This window comes from Emys orbicularis, chromosome 9, assembly GCF_028017835.1.
Source record: "Emys orbicularis isolate rEmyOrb1 chromosome 9, rEmyOrb1.hap1, whole genome shotgun sequence".
Classification (NCBI taxonomy): Eukaryota; Metazoa; Chordata; order Testudines; family Emydidae; genus Emys; species Emys orbicularis.
In genome coordinates, this window is record NC_088691.1 from 47947096 (window position 1) to 47966800 (window position 19705).

Sequence of the window (19705 nt, forward strand, 5' to 3'; positions counted from 1 at the left end):
CTGATGCTATCCATTCTCTGCTGCTGCCATGAGGGAGCCTTCTGACATAGAAGGGATGGGGTTTATTCCCATTTTGGGAATAGGGTTGGGCTTTTAGGGGCTCACAACCACCCAGTAAAAATCAAGACCATGTCCAGAACTCCTAGTGGGGGGGGAGGGTCTAACTCTGTGTGTGTGTGTGTGCGTGCGTGCGCAAACACACAGGTGAGGCAGAACTAGACAAATTGTACTAGGTAGACTGCATCTCTCAGGAATGTTGTGAGACTTAATTAAAGGCTTGTCAATTGTTTTTTACATCCTTAGATGAAAGAGGCTTTATAATAATTCAAAAGTATTACTAAGATGCCTTTCTAAAACCTGGGAAGAACACTGCTGTTGTACTCATTTATAGGTGTTTAATAATGCAGAACATCAGGGTTGCTTAAGTGTGTCAGTCTAGGTGCAAATGGAAAAATTAAGAATGAATGCAAGACTTAGAGCAATGTGACTGCTCGCTATTTCCAAGGAGTCGTACAGTTAATTAAATGCAGCCTAGCAGTCGGAGGATGCCAATCACCATAGAGCTGTTTGTGTAAGCAGCTGATGGAGGCTTGTGGGGGCATTTGATGGAGGCCTTTGAAATTGGTTTAGTAAAAACATTAATCCAGTTATTGATACAACTTCTGTTGTGGTAGCACCCAGAGAGCCCAATCGTGAACTGGCCTCCTTGTGCTAGAGAATTATAGAAGATTAGGGTTGGAAGAGACCTCATCTAGTCTAACCCTCTACTCAAAGCAGGACCAACACCAACTAAATCATCACAGCCAGGGCTTTGTCAAGCCGGGCCTTAAAAACCTCTAAGGACGGAGATTCCACCACCTCACACATTCCAGTGCTTCACCACCCTCCTAGTGAAATAGTTTTTCCTAATATCCAACCTAGACCTCCCCCACTGCAACTTGAGACCTGGGCCAGAAGATTTTACAATGGAAATTTCATTGCTTCATTAAGTAAATTACTGTGTGGACACACTAGCTACACTTTTTCAAGGAATTTATGTTGGCTTGCTTTGGTAGGCATGATTGTTTGCTTTATACTTGGGATGATGTTGTATTGAATCTTATCTGTGGAAGCCCCTTGATGGTTTTACCTTGGTATGTTAAATGATTAGTACAATGCGTAACTTTAATACATTTGCAGTTACCCAGATGTCCCACTTGGCTGTTAATCCAGGGGTGGCCAAGTGTGGGCTGTGAGCTACATGTAGCCATTGGGATACCAACATGTACCACTGCCCACAGCTTTGTTATCTTTAGTTCTATGCAGGTTACAATACAAAGGTCCCAGAAGAAACATGCTGTGATCAAGATGGAGCATTGCATGCTGGGACCTGTTTCTTTTCTGCAAGTTGCTCCACTCCTTAATTTGGGTGTGCCTGGCAGATAGCTGTTCGAACACATCAGACACTGGGGTCTTCTACAGCAGTTCATGGAGTCTTGTTGGCAGCTCTAAATAAGATTTGCTGTTTTTTTTCCCCCCTTTTTGCAGTTATCTATTTCATTATATCTGCCAAGACCGGATTATATACCTATGTATCACAGATGATGTAAGTATTTTGGATAATGCTACTATGCATATACCCTGAAAATGGTAGCGCTTTTCTCTCTGTGCGTATCCATGAAAATCAATAATGGGCACAAAGCCATGGGGCTGTTTTCTTCAGTGGCATTCCTGCATATTTACACTGGTGTAACTCAGAACATGGGCCCCTCTATCTAAAGTTAAAGTTCAAATATTTTAGTTCAGTCTACCTCAATATCCAGCTGGTGTGTGTATGGGGGACAACAGTGTCTCCTTCCCACTGCACCAACTTCCCCTGCTGCTTTCTACTTGCAAGTGAGTTGGTAAGATTCACCCAGCTACAATAGAACTACAAGGATCAGGTGACTTTCGCTCTGCAGTCATCCCTAAGGCATCCTAGTCATTAGTACAGTACACTTAAGCTTTGCCCTCAACTGTGGAAGAAAGTACAAATAGAGGCTGTGAAGTCTTTTGTCTTTGTTTCCCCTTAAAAAAGTAAATAAAGCACAGGCTTGCTTTTGAGCTTTGTATGCCTGATTCCAGTGGGTATCCAGGGAGAAACAGACTGATATTAAAAAAGTGACTGCTGTTAACAAAGAGATTAAGAGGAAGAGATAGCAAGGCTTTTGCAGGGTTATGTGCAGCGTGGTTGTTCGTATTTGATAAAAGGTGGAGGGTCTCTAAATGGTTACATATCTTTTAAGTTTTTCTGTAGGCCACCTATCCCACAGTTTCCTAACTAGAACGTTGTTAGGTGACTTGCAGTTTGCTGCCTGATGTGAACATTTTGTTTTTACTTTTAGAACTTTGAACGTTCCAGAGCCTTCAGTTTCCTGAATGAAATCAAAAAGAGATTTCAGACTACGTACGGTTCAAGAGCACAGACAGCACTTCCATATGCCATGAACAGCGAATTCTCCAGTATCTTGGCTGCACAGCTGGTAAGATACATGTGGTCAGAAGGGGCTCTCTAACCAGTCTCATCTCTCCCTTGTAAACGCTCCTGTTGTTGGCTTTAAATCAGTGGTTCTCAACCAGGGGTATGTGTACCTATGGGAGTATGCAGAGGTCTTCCATGTCATCAACTCATCTAGATATTTGCTTATTTTTACAACAGGCTACATAAAAAGCATTAGCAAAGTCAGTGCAAATTAAAATTTCATACAGACAATCTTCAAGTCCCTAGTCAGACTCCACTCCCATCCTTGGAAAGAGTTCTCCTAAGTAGGGAGGAGAGTGGTGTTTGGAGAGAAACATGCATGCATACTTTGTAATAGCTTGTGCAAAGCTGTGTTGGGAGCTCCTGCCTGAACACTGATGCGCTTCTCATCAGCAGGACTCGTACACCTGAGGAGTATGTAGCCTTTCTAGGACTGGGCATGTCTAAGCACTTGATAGTCATAAGCACAGCCCGATGTAGTCTGCTGTTCTGAGACTGGAGAATTTCCTGTAGAATCCACCCTTTGTCACAGATCTTGCTCCAGTCTCAACTTCCATATTGAAAATCTTTCAAGGGAATGTTAAAAATATGAACTGAATGTAACGAGACTGCCCATAGTTTCAGGTAACATGGAAACAATAACTTTGAGTGATTAACTGCCCCATTCATTTCAATTAAGTGTTGACTCCTAATGACAGTTTAACGGCAACACTCTTTTATTGTGGATCACTTGAGCAAAAACATTATGCTAATATTCTTATCCAACAATCCTAAACTGCCTCCTGAGTGTGGAAAGCTTTCACCGTGCTGCTCTCACCCAGCTTCCTTCATAATGATGTTGATTATGCAGATAATTAGCATACTGGAAATGTGGGGTAGCACAAAAGGAAATACAAAATATCATGCGGTTGTAGTACTGCTTGTAGTATTCACTTTCCTATTGAATTCAATAAAATCCACTTGTATAATTAAATGAAGCTGTTACAGAATTTCCAATCACTTTGCCACACTAGAGCACCACAGAATTTAAGTCTAGCTTGCTGCAGTGTACACAGGGCCCTGATAACAAACTTTGCGACTAACCTTGCAGTTGCAGTTCCCATTTCCCCGATGAGGATTGATGCACACAAGAGAAGTGACTTGCCCAAGACTGTACAAAATCAGCTGGGACATAAACTCTGTAATCTTAACTTCCACCTCAATTTTTATTTTTCCATGTCCCTCTGCCTCCTGTAATACCTAGTAATTGTCTAGTGTTCTTCACCCATAGATTTCAAGCCATCTACAAGGGTACTGAAGTAACAGGGAAGATAAACCTGAGAATCTCTGGGTAGAACTTCACTTGTAAGCTTTTGGAAATTAGTAGCAAGCCAAAGTAGATGTAGGAAGTGGTTGAAAGCAGTCTGCAAGACCTGTACAGATAAAACACTGGTACAGTAACTCCTCACTTAACGTTGTAGTTATGTTCCTGAAAAATGCGACTTTAAGCGAAACGATGTTAAGCGAATCCAATTTCCCCATAAGAATTAATGTAAATGAGGGGTTAGGTTCCAGGGAAATTTTTTTCACCAGACAAAAGACTACCTATATTATATTTGGATTATTATTATTGGATATTATATTTGGATTATCTCTCTCCCCTCCCACTTCCCCCAGCTTGCCAGCAAGCTCTTTAGGAGAGAACGGGGAGCTGAGATAGGAGAAATTGTTTTCATTCTAAACAGATCTGTAGCATCACTGACTCAGTTAATCTGTTACAGAAACACCACTCAGAGAACAAGGGCACTGATCAGATGGTGGAGACACAAGCCCAGGTTGATGAACTTAAAGGAATCATGGTCCGAAACATAGGTATTTATCACTTCACTTCCTGCTCTGCACACAGCGTGCAACCCTAGGTCCCAGGGGAGCATCCCTTTCGGAGGCATTCCCAACGGTATTGTGCAGCTGATGCTTTATGGAAAGCCAAGGTTTACCTGGCAGCTTCTGCAGTGGTAACCTGGTTGAACAACAGAGTCTGCTACAGGTGACGAGTATTCCATGCCACATACAGAAGTGCTCTGAGTTTGCAGAGGAATTTGTTTGCACTAAGATTTCACTGTGAGTGGCAGATTGGGATTGAGGAGTTGTGTTGCAGACCAATGGTGGATGCACTCCAAATTCCAAATGCTCAATCTCCATTCTGCATTGAAAACCATGTGGGCCTGAATGCAGGATCAAGGCCTTAGCAAAGCACTTGTATCACTCTTTTGCTGATGCATTTGAAGAGTCTTAAAGCTGGAAAGATTTGGAACTCCTCCTATAATTGGAGAAGGCAATGGTTTATCCAAACTAAGGGTTTGTCTACACAGTGGGGTAATGTGCTCTACAGGTTTGTGTTTTTTAAAACTCATTACTTGGTCTGTGTAGACCTAGCTGGTGTGCTTTGATGTAGTGCTGTTTGAAATGCATTGCATTAAAGCACACTAGGGAACCTTTAGTGCACACCAGCAGGGTCCACACAGGCCAATTAATGTGCAGCATGTTAGTGTGCTTTAGAAATCACACTCCTCTAGAACACATTACCCCACTATGCAGACAGGCCCTAAAATCCACTTGGCTCCTGGCCATAACCATGTAGAGTAAATAGCAACTCACCAGTTTCTGATGTAGGGCTCTTCTACACTAAAATATTTACTTCTGGACCCAAACTATATAGCAGGATTATAGAGTTATACAAGTGAGATGAAGCTAGAGGTACTGTATTAATGCTTCCTTCAAAGCCTCAAGTAGCTTGTTAAATGACTAATCCAGAGGTAGGCAACCTATGGCACGTGTGCTGAAGGTGGCACGCGAGCTGATTTTCAGTGGCACTCACACTGCCAGGGTCCTGGCCACCGGTCCAGGGTGCTCTGCATTTTAATTTAATTTTAAAATAAAGCTTCTTAAACATTTTAAAAACCTTATTTACTTTACATACAACAATAGTTTAGTTTTCTATTATAGACTTATAGAAAGAGATCTTCTAAAAACGTTAAAATGTATTACTGGCACGCGAAACCTTAAATTAGAGTAAATAAATGAAGACTCGGCACACCACCTCTGAAAGGTTGCCGACCCCTGGACTAATCCATAGTGTAACCTGTTTCCTTTTGAGGGCTTCATTCATAAACAGTGCCCTAGCCCACTGCAATGGAGTTCAAGAAAAACTTGTTTCCTCACTTAAGATAGAGGGCCAGATCCTCAGCTGGTATAAATTGGTGAAACTCTAGGATCTGGCTCAGAAACTGATTTGGGATTGCTTGGGACATGAGAATTTTGACCTTTTTCCTCCCTCCACCTCAAATACTGTACTCCAAGTAGCTCAGAAGGGTTGTGCACAACCCTTAACTGTCAAGCAAGCGAGCTTTTTATTGGTAAATGTCGATTTCACTGTACTCGTACCCAAACCAAGGAAAAAATATTCCCATCGACATTACTCAAAACTTTAAGAAAAATGCTGCTTGAGAACTTAGTTTGATTTAAGGATATTTACTTTGTACATCTCGATATATGTTGACAATTTGTGTTGAGAATCAAGAAGCTTTATAACTTAACAACTACTGTCATGGGGGCAGGAGGGGCGGTTCAGACAATTGTGATTTCCTGGAGCTGTGAAAATTTAAATTGATAAAAATAGAAAAAAGCTTTAAAATAAATGGATTTGTTGAAATTATAAACATAACAATTGAATACTGCCAACCCTGTTGTATCAGAGATGTCTCCTGGCCTTGAAGTAGCAAAAGACTTGGATAAGGAAGGTGCTTTTGCACCCCGATTCTGACTGCTGATTTGTTCTTCCTCCCTCAGACCTGGTGGCCCAAAGAGGAGAGAAGCTGGAGCTGCTGATAGACAAAACGGAGAATCTAGTGGATTCAGTAAGTACAGAGAGGCATAAGGGGAAGCGGGGGTGAGGGGACGGTGTGGACTTTATGTAGTAACCAAACATGCTGGTACCATATTAGTTATAAGCAAAAGCTGATATTAACCAGTGTGCAATGAGTGCAGATGGCAGCAAAGACCAGGCACAAGAGCTGTACACAGACAGTGCAAATATTGGGGCTTCTAGACACTAAGCCCTTGTGTTTGTACTGTGACTGGCATGTCGTGTGTACAAGACACATGACTTTCTTTCAGTCCCCCTCTAGACCTTACCTACGCAACTTGGTTTCCAACAACAGCAGCTGTATTTTGCTTGTGGCATAGCTCATTCCTTACTGCACCGTGTCTTCTGCTATTTGCATCCGAGGCGTAGCAGTGCATGAGATGTGTGGATGGATACTGGATACCAGGCTACATGTAGACGTGTCACAACTCTGCTCCCACTGGAATAATGCCTGATTCCTACCTCCTTGGTGCTAGTTCAGTTATGTGCTCCTGCTGCTGCATCCTGCTCTGTTAAGGAACCTTCCTGTATAAGTTCCACTCTTCCCCTTTCTTCCTGTCTGTGCACACAAGCCCCAAATGTCCACATGAGCCATGACCTTCCTTCCTGCTTTCTAGTATGTAAGGGGAAACCCACAGTCTGGGTTTCCTTCATATTTTGGTTCCACGACATCTATGCTCTTCATTATAGAAACCTTAATTATGAAAATAACTCTCAGATCAATTGACTTCAGGCTAATTATGTGGAAGCCTTCTGGCCTACAATAGTGCTTTGGCTACTGAAAATAAACAAGTTAGTGCAGCTAACACCTACATAGCTATGAATGGGTCCCCTAGAAGTTGTTCTTCACCTCTCAGAAATGTCAAGAAATGCCCTTCTGCATTTAAGAAAAGAAGGGAGAAGAGGAAATAATGCAAGGGGGTGCAGAAAATTCACCTTGCTCCCAACAGAGGGCAGTGCTGAGTTTCCTATAGCTGGATTGGATTGGAAGCTGTTGCATGGTCCTGTGTTGAATGTCCAGCATTTGCCAGTTCTTTTTCCATTCAGAGAGCTCTTTGCACTGGGATGTTTAGGGGTTTTTGTGCAAGAAATCATCTGATCTTAAAAGACAGCAGGCTGCCATCCTGGGATGAAACCCTATGATTTGGAGAGTAGTGGGGTTCTGGATTACAGAGAAGCAGGATGGGAAAAATGAATAAAGTGAAGACTTACCACAAGGTCAGAATAGCATAAATATTGGAGATAAGCTTCAGGTTCTCAAAGGTCTCCAGTCAGCTAGACCCAAAAGGGAGCTGGTATCGAAAGTTGCTCAGTTTGAAACCTCTCTTAGTATATTTATTTACAATGGTAAAACTGTGCACAATGCCCTCTACTACTGGATTGTAGGCCTGCAAATGGAACAGGGTAGATTAGCCTGGCTGTATGTGCAACACAGGACATGTGAACAGGCAGTGCATAGAAAAGCTGAAGGCTGAGCAGAGGGGTGCCCATGTACAAGGCTCATTTTTGGGCCCACACAAGCTTTGATGTTGCCTCTTTAACTACCACTTCTGTGGAAGAAAACTAGTGCAGAAACTTGGGGCCCCAATCCTGTCTCCCACTGAGACGATCAGTGCTAAAGGATTGCAGGTACAGAGGCAGGAATGGGAAGGGGCTCCCTTTCCTAGGGGAAGTGAAGGGACAAAGCAAATAAGTGACTTCGACAGGGGCCCCATACAACCTCCAATGGATGAAATGACCTGCTCTTTAGCAGTGGGAAGTATCCAGATTTATTGTAAATGCTGATGAAGAGGTGGGGGTTGGGCAGAGGGAATGCTTCTCTTACACACTCACACTCTCTCTCTCATATAGACTTTAAGGCCTATCATGGGACTATCATGATCATGTAGTCTGACCTGCACATTGCAGGCCACAGAACCTCACCCACTTACTCCTGTAATAGACCCCATACCTCTGGCTCAGTTACTGAAGTCTTCAAATCATGGTTTAAAGACTTCACATTACAGAGAATCCACTGTTTACACTACTTTAAACCTGCAGGTGACCCATGTCCCATGGTGCAGAGGAAGGTGAAAAATCCCCAAGGTCTCCACCAATCTGATGCAGGGCAAAATTCCCTCCTGACCCCTAAGCATGTGGGCAAGACGCACCAGTCAGATACCTGGGAAAGAATTCTCTGTAGTAACTCAGAGCCCTCCCCATCTAATCATCCCATCACTTGTCATTGGAGATATTTGCAGCTAGCAGTTGCAGATTGGCTACATGCCATTGTAGGCAGTCTCATCATATCATCCTCTCCATAAACTTACCAAGTTCAGTCTTGAAGCCAGTTAGGTTTTTTGCCCCTACTGTTCCCCTTGGCAGGCTGTTGGAGATTAGGTATTGGATCAGGAGGGATTTTGATGAAATCCAACTGGAGGACTAGGGCTGCTCACCAGGGCACATCGACTAAGTGGGGGTTGTCTTTCTCTCATAGTCTGTCACATTCAAAACTACCAGCAGGAACCTGGCCAGAGCCATGTGTATGAAGAACCTCAAGCTTACCATCATCATCACAGTAGTATCAATTGTAAGTTACTAGCCTTCATCCTCTTTCTTCCAAGGAGGTAACGCACATGCTCCTTTCTAAAGTGAGGCCTGGATGTTAGAAAATGTCGTCCATGTCTCTTCACAGTAGCTCCCAAATAACCAGTGTCTCCTAGTGATGGGAAGAGAACCTTCAAGAAGGAACCCATTTACCTCCAAGGCTAGGAACCAGCATTTCACTACCCTTTTTACACTAGAGCAGGTGGCAATATCCTGCTTAGAGCTGGTCGGGAATTTTTCATCAATGATTTCCCCCCAAAAAATGCCCTTTTCCCAAAACTGTCTTCTGCAGAAAATTCATTTCGCCAAAAAATTCTATTTTTCCATCAAGAAAATTGAAGTGATGGTTCCCTGGCTGCCTGCCTGGAAAACTCTTGTCAATTACATTTTCTGCCTGCCAGTTCCAGGGCCCAGGAGTTAGGAGGCCAGCTCCTGGGGAGGAAGAGCCTTCCTTCAGGCAGGAAGCCAGACATTCCATTTTGGTTCTCTCGAAATGGAATTCTCTCAATCCCTTCCCACAAAAAATGTTTCATTTTGACTTGTTCCATCCCAAATATGGAGGACCTTTTTCAAAAATGGGAAATCTTTTCCAGGAGGGGATTTCTCTTTTCCAGCCATTTCTAGCCCTGCCCATAACAGTGTGCGGGGGTGATGTCCGCTATCTTAATGTTTCAGATGAGAGAGACAGGAAGTGTAGCATTCCAGAGGGTGCCCTGTCGCCATTCTCTCTAGCTGTATATAGCCCTGTAAGAGAGGGCAGGGACATAGCTGCCTTGTTGACTTTTAGAAGCTGAAGCAGTGAGTTCACAGTATCTGGGCCCAGTGGAGACTTAAGTTTTAAGGAGCCCTGTGCCCCTGTTGCTCTTACTTGAAATGGCTTCATGCCTGAGTCATGGCCTCCTCCTCAGGTATTTACCCTCAAATGTTCTTGCTCTTAACATCTTTCATCTGAGGACCTCAAAGCATAATTGCAGGTGACATAGGTGCAATGCTGTCCTTGATGGAGCCTTGCATCACTCTGCAGGGCGGGTGGTGTTATCCCAGAGTTGCAGTTGGGGAAACTGAGGCAGATTTTCCCCAAATTGTTGAATGCCAATGGAGAAGTTGGTGGCAGAGACAGGAATAGTACCCTAGTCTGGGTTTCCAAACCTTGTTCTAAGTACTTGACTGCTACACGTTGAGTGATGGGAAAGATTCTCTATCCATGTGACAGTGCTTTCTTCTTCCAGGTGGTCATCTACATCATTGTGTCGGCTGCCTGCGGTGGGCTTACATGGCCCAGCTGTGTGCAGAAGTAAACAGATGGCCTGTGCTGATCAGCCAAGGATGAGAGCGCATGAGCATGTGCGAAGGAGCAACCCACAAAATAACTTGTCTTTCACTACTGACACCTCATTCTTCCATCCTTCCAGGACTTCGGACTTCTCTTTGTCTTATCACCCCTAGCGGCCCCAAATCACTGCCTCAGTGCAGTTTCAGCCTCAAGGAAGAGCAGTTTTAAAACTACTTGAAGGGATTTTGTTTTTGTTCTTTTGTCTTAACTGCAGTTTCTCAGCTGGGCAGGCAGGCTCCAGAGGGTACGTGCAGGCTCATCTGTGTGTGTATGTACAGCTTTGCACTTTAATGGGAGCATACTAAGCAGAGAACAGCATTGCTAGTGCCTCCATCTCTGCATGAGGAGTGGGGCTGGAGAGCTCAAGGTGGGTCTATGAAGGTAGTCAGAGTGGTGAAAGTTCATTTTGCTGCCACTATATTGGGATCTAATTAACCTCTCCTCCCTACATGTTTGGTCCACAAACTGATGTACTATGTAGAGTTAAATGCTTGCTTGTTCAGGGGCCACCAATGCAAACATGGGTTGAGGTCACAAATGGAATGGCACAGTAGCTGTTAAGATCCCTTAAAGGCATAGGCTCCTCTTGGAGAGACATCTCCCTCTTCAATATGGAACCCTTTTTTCCTTTGGGGTATCTCTTTGGACATCTGTACAGATGGGTGGGGATTGAGTGGGCATGTTGAAATGTCTCCTCTTTCACCCTCTGTCTTCTGCCCAGCTCCCCTACTCTGAGACTAAGTTGATAGAGTAAAGGTGATGGTTGTGATAACTTGGCTGCTGTTTGTCATTGTGTTTTAAGTATTGCTTCTGTCCTGTATGTTTAATCCTCCCCCACTCAAAATAAACTTACAGCAAGTGCTTATTACTCAAGATGGAAGAGATGGAACTGGGGCCAAGCTATTTTTCTAGTTTGCAAAGAGAATGTGTGTTCTGAGGTGCCATGTGCTTGCGTTTCCATCCTGGTCAGATCCTTCCACATGTTAAAGAAACAGGTAACTGATGGTTCCATCCCAGTTCTAGGTCTCATCTTGTGTTGGTCTGAAGGGACGCTCTTATCCAGATAAGAATCCAGAATACATATCTGTGGTACAAAACACCAATGTTAACAACCAAAGGCAGGGGTCCTTGACAAATATACCGCTATGAGAACCTCACAGGGCCAAAAATAGCTCCATAGAGACTTGTCCAGTGTCCGATGATAGGACAAAGGGTTTATAATCAAAGCTATCTGGACATCCTTATCCTAAGGGTAGCCCTGTATAATTCCTCAGTAGCTGAAATGGGGGTGGCACTGTCCAGTTATATACAGTGCAGATTTGTAAAGTAGTGGCTTGAGGTCTGACCTAGGCAGTGTGTAAAAGGCTTGCTGACTCTCTTTTTTTTTTTTTTTTTTTTTAATTGGTAAACTGTTCAATATTTCTTTTGAAAGAGCTCTGTTTCCTATGGAGGGGATGGAGACAAAAGCAAATCCTCTGATAAATGAGAAATATGAGATGGCTTAACACACACATCTAACTCCTGGGCCCTAGAGTTTCCTACTGCTCAGTCACTGAGCACTGAAAAACTAACTCCTACTGTTAAGAAAGTGGAGGGGTGTGTGTGGGAGGAAGGGAGAGAGAGGCTTAATACTAGTGCATATATTTAAAGCCATGTGCTTATTGCAGTGCCATTAATCAGATGTGATGTACAGAACAGCTTTTGCACTCTGGCCTTGAGGAGTTTATCCCTGAGGCCATTTAGTACTGGGTCCCCATGAAACAGGGCACTGAAAACCAAATTGCCACCCCATCACATCCTTTGTGCTGCTGCATGTTACACACTGATCTCTCAGCAGGTTCCATTCTGTAACAGTACTCTAAATTCACATCCATGCATGGGTTTATTCTCAGTAGACCAAAATCTGATCCATGGTAGTTGGAAATTGGTAAGTAGTGTCTTCCTGCCATGCAAGTAAACATATTTGTGACCCTGTTCTCCATGTTAAGTTCACTTTCATCGCCAGTTGGACTAACCACTGAGAATAGAGACAGTGCTGAATTTATTGGAAACCCTCAATCGGTGAAATACTCATGGCTTATCTGGGAAGAGCAGGAGATAGGTCATCTCCTTCAAGTATGCACTACTGCCCACAATCAATGTGCAACTCTGCATGTTTTAGGGATTGGTAATGTTACTGTTAATTTACTATGATTTGTCTCTTTATGTACAAATACTTTTTATATAAACGATTTCCTCTTGTTTTAAAGAATGCAGTGAGGCATTACTGTAAAACAAAGTTATCCTGTTTGAATAAATTTACTGTATGGCAAATGACCAGACTTTGCTAAGTTTTGTGAAGGGTAGCTTGGCATTAAATGGCTGCTCCCAACTCATGGTGGAGGAGCACCACTAATCTTAAACCCAGCAGTGTTCCGAAAAGTTATTCTTTAAGACCCTGTGTAATTAAACTTGGTGTGCTTCTGAAATAGGCCAAATTACTAAAAGATACTTTAAATATATCCGCAATAGTGCTGCCTGTCCTGATTAGACTGACTTAGTTCCTCCTGAGCAGGGAAAAAACTAGTCACTACTACCTTGCCTATAAAGCGCATTATCTAAATCCTCCACATGTGGAAGAGTTTGGTACATAGACTTAAATCAAGTAGAAAAACAGCTTCAAGCAAGCAGATTAAAACAAATCTGGACCATCTTTTTCTGTTTGCACAGCACCTAGCATGAGGGCTATAATCAGGGTTGTCTAGCTGCTTCTGCAATGCACTTCTGCATAGCCATCCTCAGCATGACAGATGTTGCCCTCAGGAGCTACACTGGAATAAGCTGTCAGAAGTGAATTTTGTGGAGAACACTCAGTAAAAAGCATGCAGAGATTCTTAATCTGAATCTAAACCAACTATCCCCTTTTTGTGTGTGAGAAGAAAGGGAAGAGGTTTAGCTCTTTCTGATCAGTCCCACAGCAAGACACTTCTTGCAGGTGGGAATACAGCTTAAATCTTCAAGTAGAAGTATTCACCAGAGAAGGAAGGAACTCAGATTATTCACTGCCTTACACCTTAGTCATTTAACTCTCTGATGACATGAAAAGGGGCAGTTACCTGTTCCGTAACTGGCGTTCTTCGAGATGTGTTGCTCCTGTCTATTCCACAGTAGGTGTGCGTGCTCGCCACGTGCACCGGTGCCAGAAGTTTTTCCCTTAACAGTACCCGTACTGGGGGAGCACCGCAGCGACCCCTGGAGAGGTGCCTGTATATCATGCTATAAGGGGAGCCACGGGCTCCCCCCACCCTTGGTTCCTTCTTGCCGGACAACTCCTACAGAGGGGAAGGAGGGCGGGGTGTGGAATAGACATGAGCAACACATCTCGAAGAACGCCATTTATGGAACAGGTAACTGTCCTTTCTTCTTCGAGTGATTGCTCCTGTGTATTCCACAGTAGGTGATTCCAAGCAATATCTGTTGGAGGTGGGTAGGAGTTCACGATGGTTCGGGACGAAGTATTGCCCTGCCGAACCCAGGGTCATCCCTAGACTGGGAGACGATCGCGTAATGCAAAGTAAATGTGTGAACTGAGGCCCACATGGCCACCCTACAAATGTCCTGGTTGGGGACATGGGCTACGTAGGCAGCTGAGGAGGCCTGAGCCCTCGTAGAGTGTGCCCTGATGATCGATGGCGTGGGAATCCCTGCCAGATCATAGCACGTGCGTATGCACGAGGTGATCCAGCAGGAAAGCCGCTGGGTGGAGATAGGCTGCCCCTTTGCCCGCTCAGCCGAGGCAATAAAGAGTTAAGAGGATTTCCAGAACGGCCTAGTCCGATCCAGATAAAAAGCCAATGCCCTACGCACATCGAGCGTGTGGAGGCGGTGCTCCTTGTTAGAAGAATGGGGCTTAGGACAGAGCACGGGGAGAAAGATGCTCTGCTCCATATGGAAGGTGGAGACCACCTTCGGGAGGAATGCCGGGTGTGGGCGGAGCTGGACTTTATCCCTATGGAAAACCATATAGGGGGTTTCTGAGGTTAAGGCCCTGAGTTCTGAGACACGTCGGGCCGACATGATCGCCATGAGGAAGGCCATCTTCCACGAGAGGTGCGACCAGGAACACGTGGCCAGGGATTCAAAGGGGGGATCCTGTGAGACGGGACAAGACCAGGTTGAGGTCCCATTGCAGCACGGGGGGCCTAACGTATGGGAATGAACAGTCAAGGCCCTTCAGGAAACGGGAGGTCATGGAGTGGGAGAAGACCGAGTGCCCCTGCACCGGCGGGTGAAAGGCCGATATGGCCGTTGAGGTGCACCCTAACAGGCAGGTGCCAGACCCTGGGCCCTAAGGGATAAGAGGTAGTCCAGGACAAACTGGAGAGGTGCGGCGGAGGGGGAGACTCCCTGCTCACTCGCCCACCTGGCGAACTTGGACCACTTCGCCATGTACGTCCGACGCGTGGACAGCTTCCTGCTTTCCAGGAGGACTCGCCTTATCTGCTGCAAACACCTGTTCTCCTCCTCATTCAGCCACGGAGCAGCCACGCTGTCAGGTGGAGCGCGGCCAGATTGGGAGAGGAGGTCCGGATGGAGTGGCCCGTACCAGTGCTGGCGGGCCCACGCCGGGGCTATGAGTGACTCTCGCTTTGTCCGCTTTCACCTTCTGAAGGACCTTGGCGATGAGGGGGAATGGGGGAAAGGCATAGAGGAGCTGGCCCGACCAGCTCAGGAGGAATGCGTCGGAGATCGCGCCTTCCCCCATCCCTCCCCTGGAGCAGAACGGGGGAAACGCCGGTTCTGGCGGGTTGCAAACAGGTCGATCTGGGGAGTTCCCCACTCTTGGAAGAGTCGGTGAGCGACCTCCGAGTGGAGCGACCACTCATACTGGGGGGAGAAGACGCTGCTGAGGCGGTCCGCTTGCGTATTGCGGATGCTCGGGCAGTGAGCCGCTCTCAGGGAGATATCGTGGGCTATACAGAACTCACATAGGTTCAGGGCTTCCCGGCAGAGGGCTAGGGAGCGAGTCCCACCTTGCCTGTTGATATAGTACATGGCAGCGGTGTTGTCTGTGAGGACCCTGACCACCCTACCGCGGAGGTGCGTGAGGAAAGCCACGCACGCCAACCGTATCGCCCTGAGTTCCTTGACATTTATGTGCAGGGACAAGTCTGGGGTCGACCACGTTCCCTGGGTTTGCACATCCCCCATGTGGGCTCCCCAGCCAAGGTCCAAAGCATCGGACATCAGGTCTATGGCCGGGTTGGCCTCCCTGAAGGGAACCCCTTGCAGCATATTGCTTGGGCAGGACCACCATAGAAGGGAACCCAGTATCGGGGACAGAACCGTGAGCACTTTGTCCAGACCGTTCCGAGCTTGGGAGAATTAGGAGGCCAACCATATCTGGAGGGGCCTCATACGGAGTCTGGCGTGGCAGACCACGTAAGTGCATGCCGCCATGTGTCCCAGAATCCAAAGACACACCCTCGGGGAAGGCCGTGACCGAGGCGATGAGATCCCTTAGGGTCTCGAACCTGTCCAAGGGGGGAGAGGCTGTGGCCCTCAAGGAGTCCAGCAGGGCCCCAATGAACTCTATGCGCTGAATGGGCACTAATGTTGATTTGGTCTTGTTCACAAGAAGGCCCAGATTGGCGCATGTCGACAGGAGCAGCTCCACATGGGACTCCACTTCGAAATGAGACTCTCCCTTGAGGAGCCAGTCGTCCAGGTAAGGGAAGATTTGTACCCCCTCCCGCCTGAGGTAGGCTGCCACCATAGACATACATTTTGTGAAAACTCTGGAAGCCGTGGATAGGCCAAAGGGGAGGACCGCAAACTGGTAGTGGTCCATCCCTACCATGAATCAGAGGAAGCACCTGTGCCCCTCGAAAATATGGACGTGAAAATACGCGTCCTGAAGGTCCAGGGCCGCGTACCAGTCCCCTGGGTCCAGGAAGGGAATAATAGAAGCCAGGGACACCATGTGGAACTTGGAATGGGTTAGGAACCTGTTCAGGTCGCCCAGATCCAGAATGGGCTTGAGACCCCCTTTTGCCTTCGGGATCAGGAAGTATCGGGAGTAGAACCCTTTGCCCTGGAACTGTACCGGTACCCTTTCCACCGCCCCCAGGTGAAGCAGCCGATCCACCTCCTGACGCAGGAGGCGGACATGTTCCGGGTCCCCCGGGGCTATCATGGAGAGCGGGTGATTTGGCGGGGGTGAGGTGAACTACAACACATAGCCCTTGGAAATGGTACTGAGGACCCACTGGTCCAAAGTTATGCGGGACCACGCTCTGAGGAAGGCAGACAATCAGTTGCAGAACACAAACTTTATTAATTGGGGGGGGGGTCTCCCTGGCAACAGTCAAAACCGCCTCTTGCCCTTAGAGGGTCCAGGCTGCAGGGCAAAGTGGGACTGCTTCTGAGACCGACGCTTCTGGTTTCTGGGTCTTTTGTACGGGGGCTCATATCTGCTCCTCGCAGGTTGAGCCGCCGGAAGCGATTTGGCCTTGTCCTTAGCCGGAGGGACTTAGAGGCCCAAGATCTGCAAGGTGATGCGGGAATCTTTCATCCCATGCAGCCTGACGTCCGTCTGGTCTGCAAAGAGCGCCTTGCCATCGAACGGGAGGTCCTACATCAGGGATTGGGCCTCCGTCGACAGCCCCGACAACAGGAGCCACGATGCCCTGCGCATAGCGATCATGGAAGCCATCGAGCGGGCCGCCGTGTCAGCAGCATCCGATGCCGCTTGCAGGGCCACTTTAGCTGCCACCACCGCCCCCTCTTCTGCCAGAGCCTTGAAGTCCTTCCTGTCCCGGTCCGGGAGGAGGGGCTCAGTAAGGCCTGGTGGTTGGCTACCCGAAGCTGGAAACTAGCCGACGAATAAAATTTTCTGCCAAAGGAGTCCAGTCTCCTGCCGTCTTTGTTTTTGGGGGTGGGCGCGGGCTGGCCCTGACGCTCTCTGTAATTTACCGATTCCACCACGAGCGAGTTGGGTGCCGAGTGGGAATAAAGGTATTCGTGGTCCTTCGCCGGCACAAAGTACTTCCTCTCAGCCTTCTTGGATATTGGGGCTAAGGAGGCGGGAGTTTGCCACAGTGAGTTTGAGATGTTGGCAATACCCTGATGCAGAGGCAGGGCCACGCGACCCGGTGCCGAGGGGGACAGGACGTTAAAGAGGGAATCAGACGGACCCTCCATCTCCTCGGCCTGCAGCTGGAGGTTGGATGCCACCCGCTTTAGCAGGTCTTGGTGCGCCTTGAAGTCCTCCTGCTGGACTGATGGCAGAGGCGCTGCTATGGTGTCGTCCGGTGCCGAGGAGAGGGCCTGCACAAAGCCGGGCGCCTCGGTCGGTGCCGGAGCATCGAGTCCCAGATCAGAGTCCGGGCGCGGTCCGCCGACTCGTGACCCGCCGACTTGTCCCGTGGGCAGCTGGAGGAGGCCAATGGAGCCTGGGACGCTCCGGCAACCGAACGGGCCTCCGTCTGGGCTGGCACCGGTGGCCACGGTGCCCACTGGCACCACTGTCCTTGCCACGGGGTCCCCTGCCATTGGCCCGGCTGAGTGCCCGATGGCAATTTGTGTCCCGGCGGAACGGCGCAGACCGAGGATGGGTGGACGGGTGCCGAGGCCGAAGTCGCTGAAGAACGCTCGGTGCCCCGGGAGTGGTAGGAACGGTACCTGTGACGTCGTCTCCCTCGGGACCTGGATCTCAACGTCAAGGACTGGTACCCACGCGACGAACTGCTTCGGTACCCATGACGGCAACGTGAAGCCCGGTGCCCTGATGTCGAGGTGCCCCGGGGAGAGCCTCTGGCGTGACGTCTAGTCGAGTGGGAGCTGGACTGGGAACGATGATGTCTGTCCCGTTGAGAGTGGCTCCGGTACCCTCGCAGGTGAGCGTTCCCAGTGCCTACGCTCGCTGGCAGGTGGTGTAGAGGGTCCCCGCGACTCCCGTCCTGATGGCGGCTCGGACGGTCTGGCCAGCGTCGAGGGTGGCCGGGAGCTGCCAGAAGAGCGGCCGCTGCGCGCTGAGCGGTGCAGGGAGCGATCCTCGTAGTGGGAACTGCGGCTGGCCAGAGAGGTCTGGTGGGCACCCAAAGGAGGCTTGCCTCGAGACCTGGGGCCCGTACCCGGTTGCGAGCTCGGGATGGGCAGGGACATAATGTCCTTCGCAGCCTGCACCACCTCCGGCATCGACGGCATCCGTACCGGTGGGGATGCCTGGGCCGACGGTACCGGGCTGCTCCGCTCCACGCAAGTCAGAGGTCTTGAGCCCAGGGGGGACCGAGGGCTGCCCAGCGCGGGACCAGCCTCCCCCTTATCCTTATTGCGGCATCGTTGCGAGGCTGGGCTCTTCCCTTGCTTTCTGGAGGGAGAGCGGCGCCAACTGGTCGAAGGGGCCTCACTACGTGCCAGCGCCGAGTCCAATCTGCGTACCGGTGTTGGGGCCAGTGCCGACTCCATCAGGAGAGCTCCAAGTCTAAAGTCTCTCTCCTTCTTGGTCCTTGGCTTGAACGACCTGCAGATCTTGCAACGGTCGCTAATGTGAGTCTCACCCAGGCAGCGAAGACACTCAACATGAGGGTCGCTCCTGGGCATAGAACGGCAACAAGAGTCGCACGACTTGAAGCCTGGGGCACGGGGCATGGCCCGAGCCCACTCTGACAACTGAAGAACGATCCACGGACGGTACCATTAAGGTCGAGAAGAAGGGCTGCAGCAGAGCTGGAGCACAAAGTTCCGACTACCTTCACTGGCGGTAAGAAGGAACTGAGGGTGGGGGGAGCCCGTGGCTCCCCTTATAGCGCGATATACAGGCACCACTCCAGGGTACTGCTAAGGGAAAAACTTGTGGCACCGGTGCACGTGGCGAGCACACACACACCTACTGTGGAATACAGAGGAGCAATCACTCAAAGAACAACCATTGTTACACACACTCTGTACAGGTAATAAATAGCTAGATGGGGTAAGGTACCAGAGAATTGGGCCTTGCATATTGGTTGAAAGACAAATTGTCCTTAATGTTTGGAAACTGCATTAGGTAGCTTGTCTGGACGCTACAGTGAAATTTATTTTGCAGGCTGCTGTAATTAAAATGCTAACCCTGGTCCAGGTTGATAAAGTATAGTGTTTTTCCTGCACATTACTTTAAATGTAGCAAATACAGTTAATGGGCTGTTCTGTAAGTCCAAAGCAAAGTAAACTGCATCATCATAGAAAGCTTGTTTACTAGAAAATACATGATTTTCCCCATGCTTAATGCTTGGCATGGCTTGATAGGAAATGCAAAAAATGCCTGTAAGCTATCCCTTTCATCTTCAAAACATCCTTTGCATAAAACATTCTATTTAATATAACTGATTTAAACTAAACATCTTGCATGTCCTTCTAGTAG

The 19705-nt window shown here is 47.9% G+C and overlaps 1 protein-coding gene across 2 annotated transcripts in view; it reads left to right on the plus strand.

The window, feature by feature from the left end:
- The window catches only part of VAMP7 (vesicle associated membrane protein 7), a 31068-nt gene extending 18438 nt beyond the window's left edge, over positions 1 to 12630 (plus strand). For both annotated transcript variants that reach the window (XM_065410478.1, XM_065410479.1), the window contains exons 3-8: positions 1528 to 1585; positions 2364 to 2501; positions 4261 to 4351; positions 6329 to 6396; positions 8881 to 8973; positions 10220 to 12630. In XM_065410478.1, the coding sequence (XP_065266550.1) occupies positions 1528 to 1585; positions 2364 to 2501; positions 4261 to 4351; positions 6329 to 6396; positions 8881 to 8973; positions 10220 to 10288 (517 nt within the window). In that variant the 3' untranslated portion in view covers positions 10289 to 12630. The remainder of the gene's footprint in view (positions 1 to 1527; positions 1586 to 2363; positions 2502 to 4260; positions 4352 to 6328; positions 6397 to 8880; positions 8974 to 10219) is intronic.
- The last annotated feature ends 7075 nt before the right edge of the window (positions 12631 to 19705 follow it).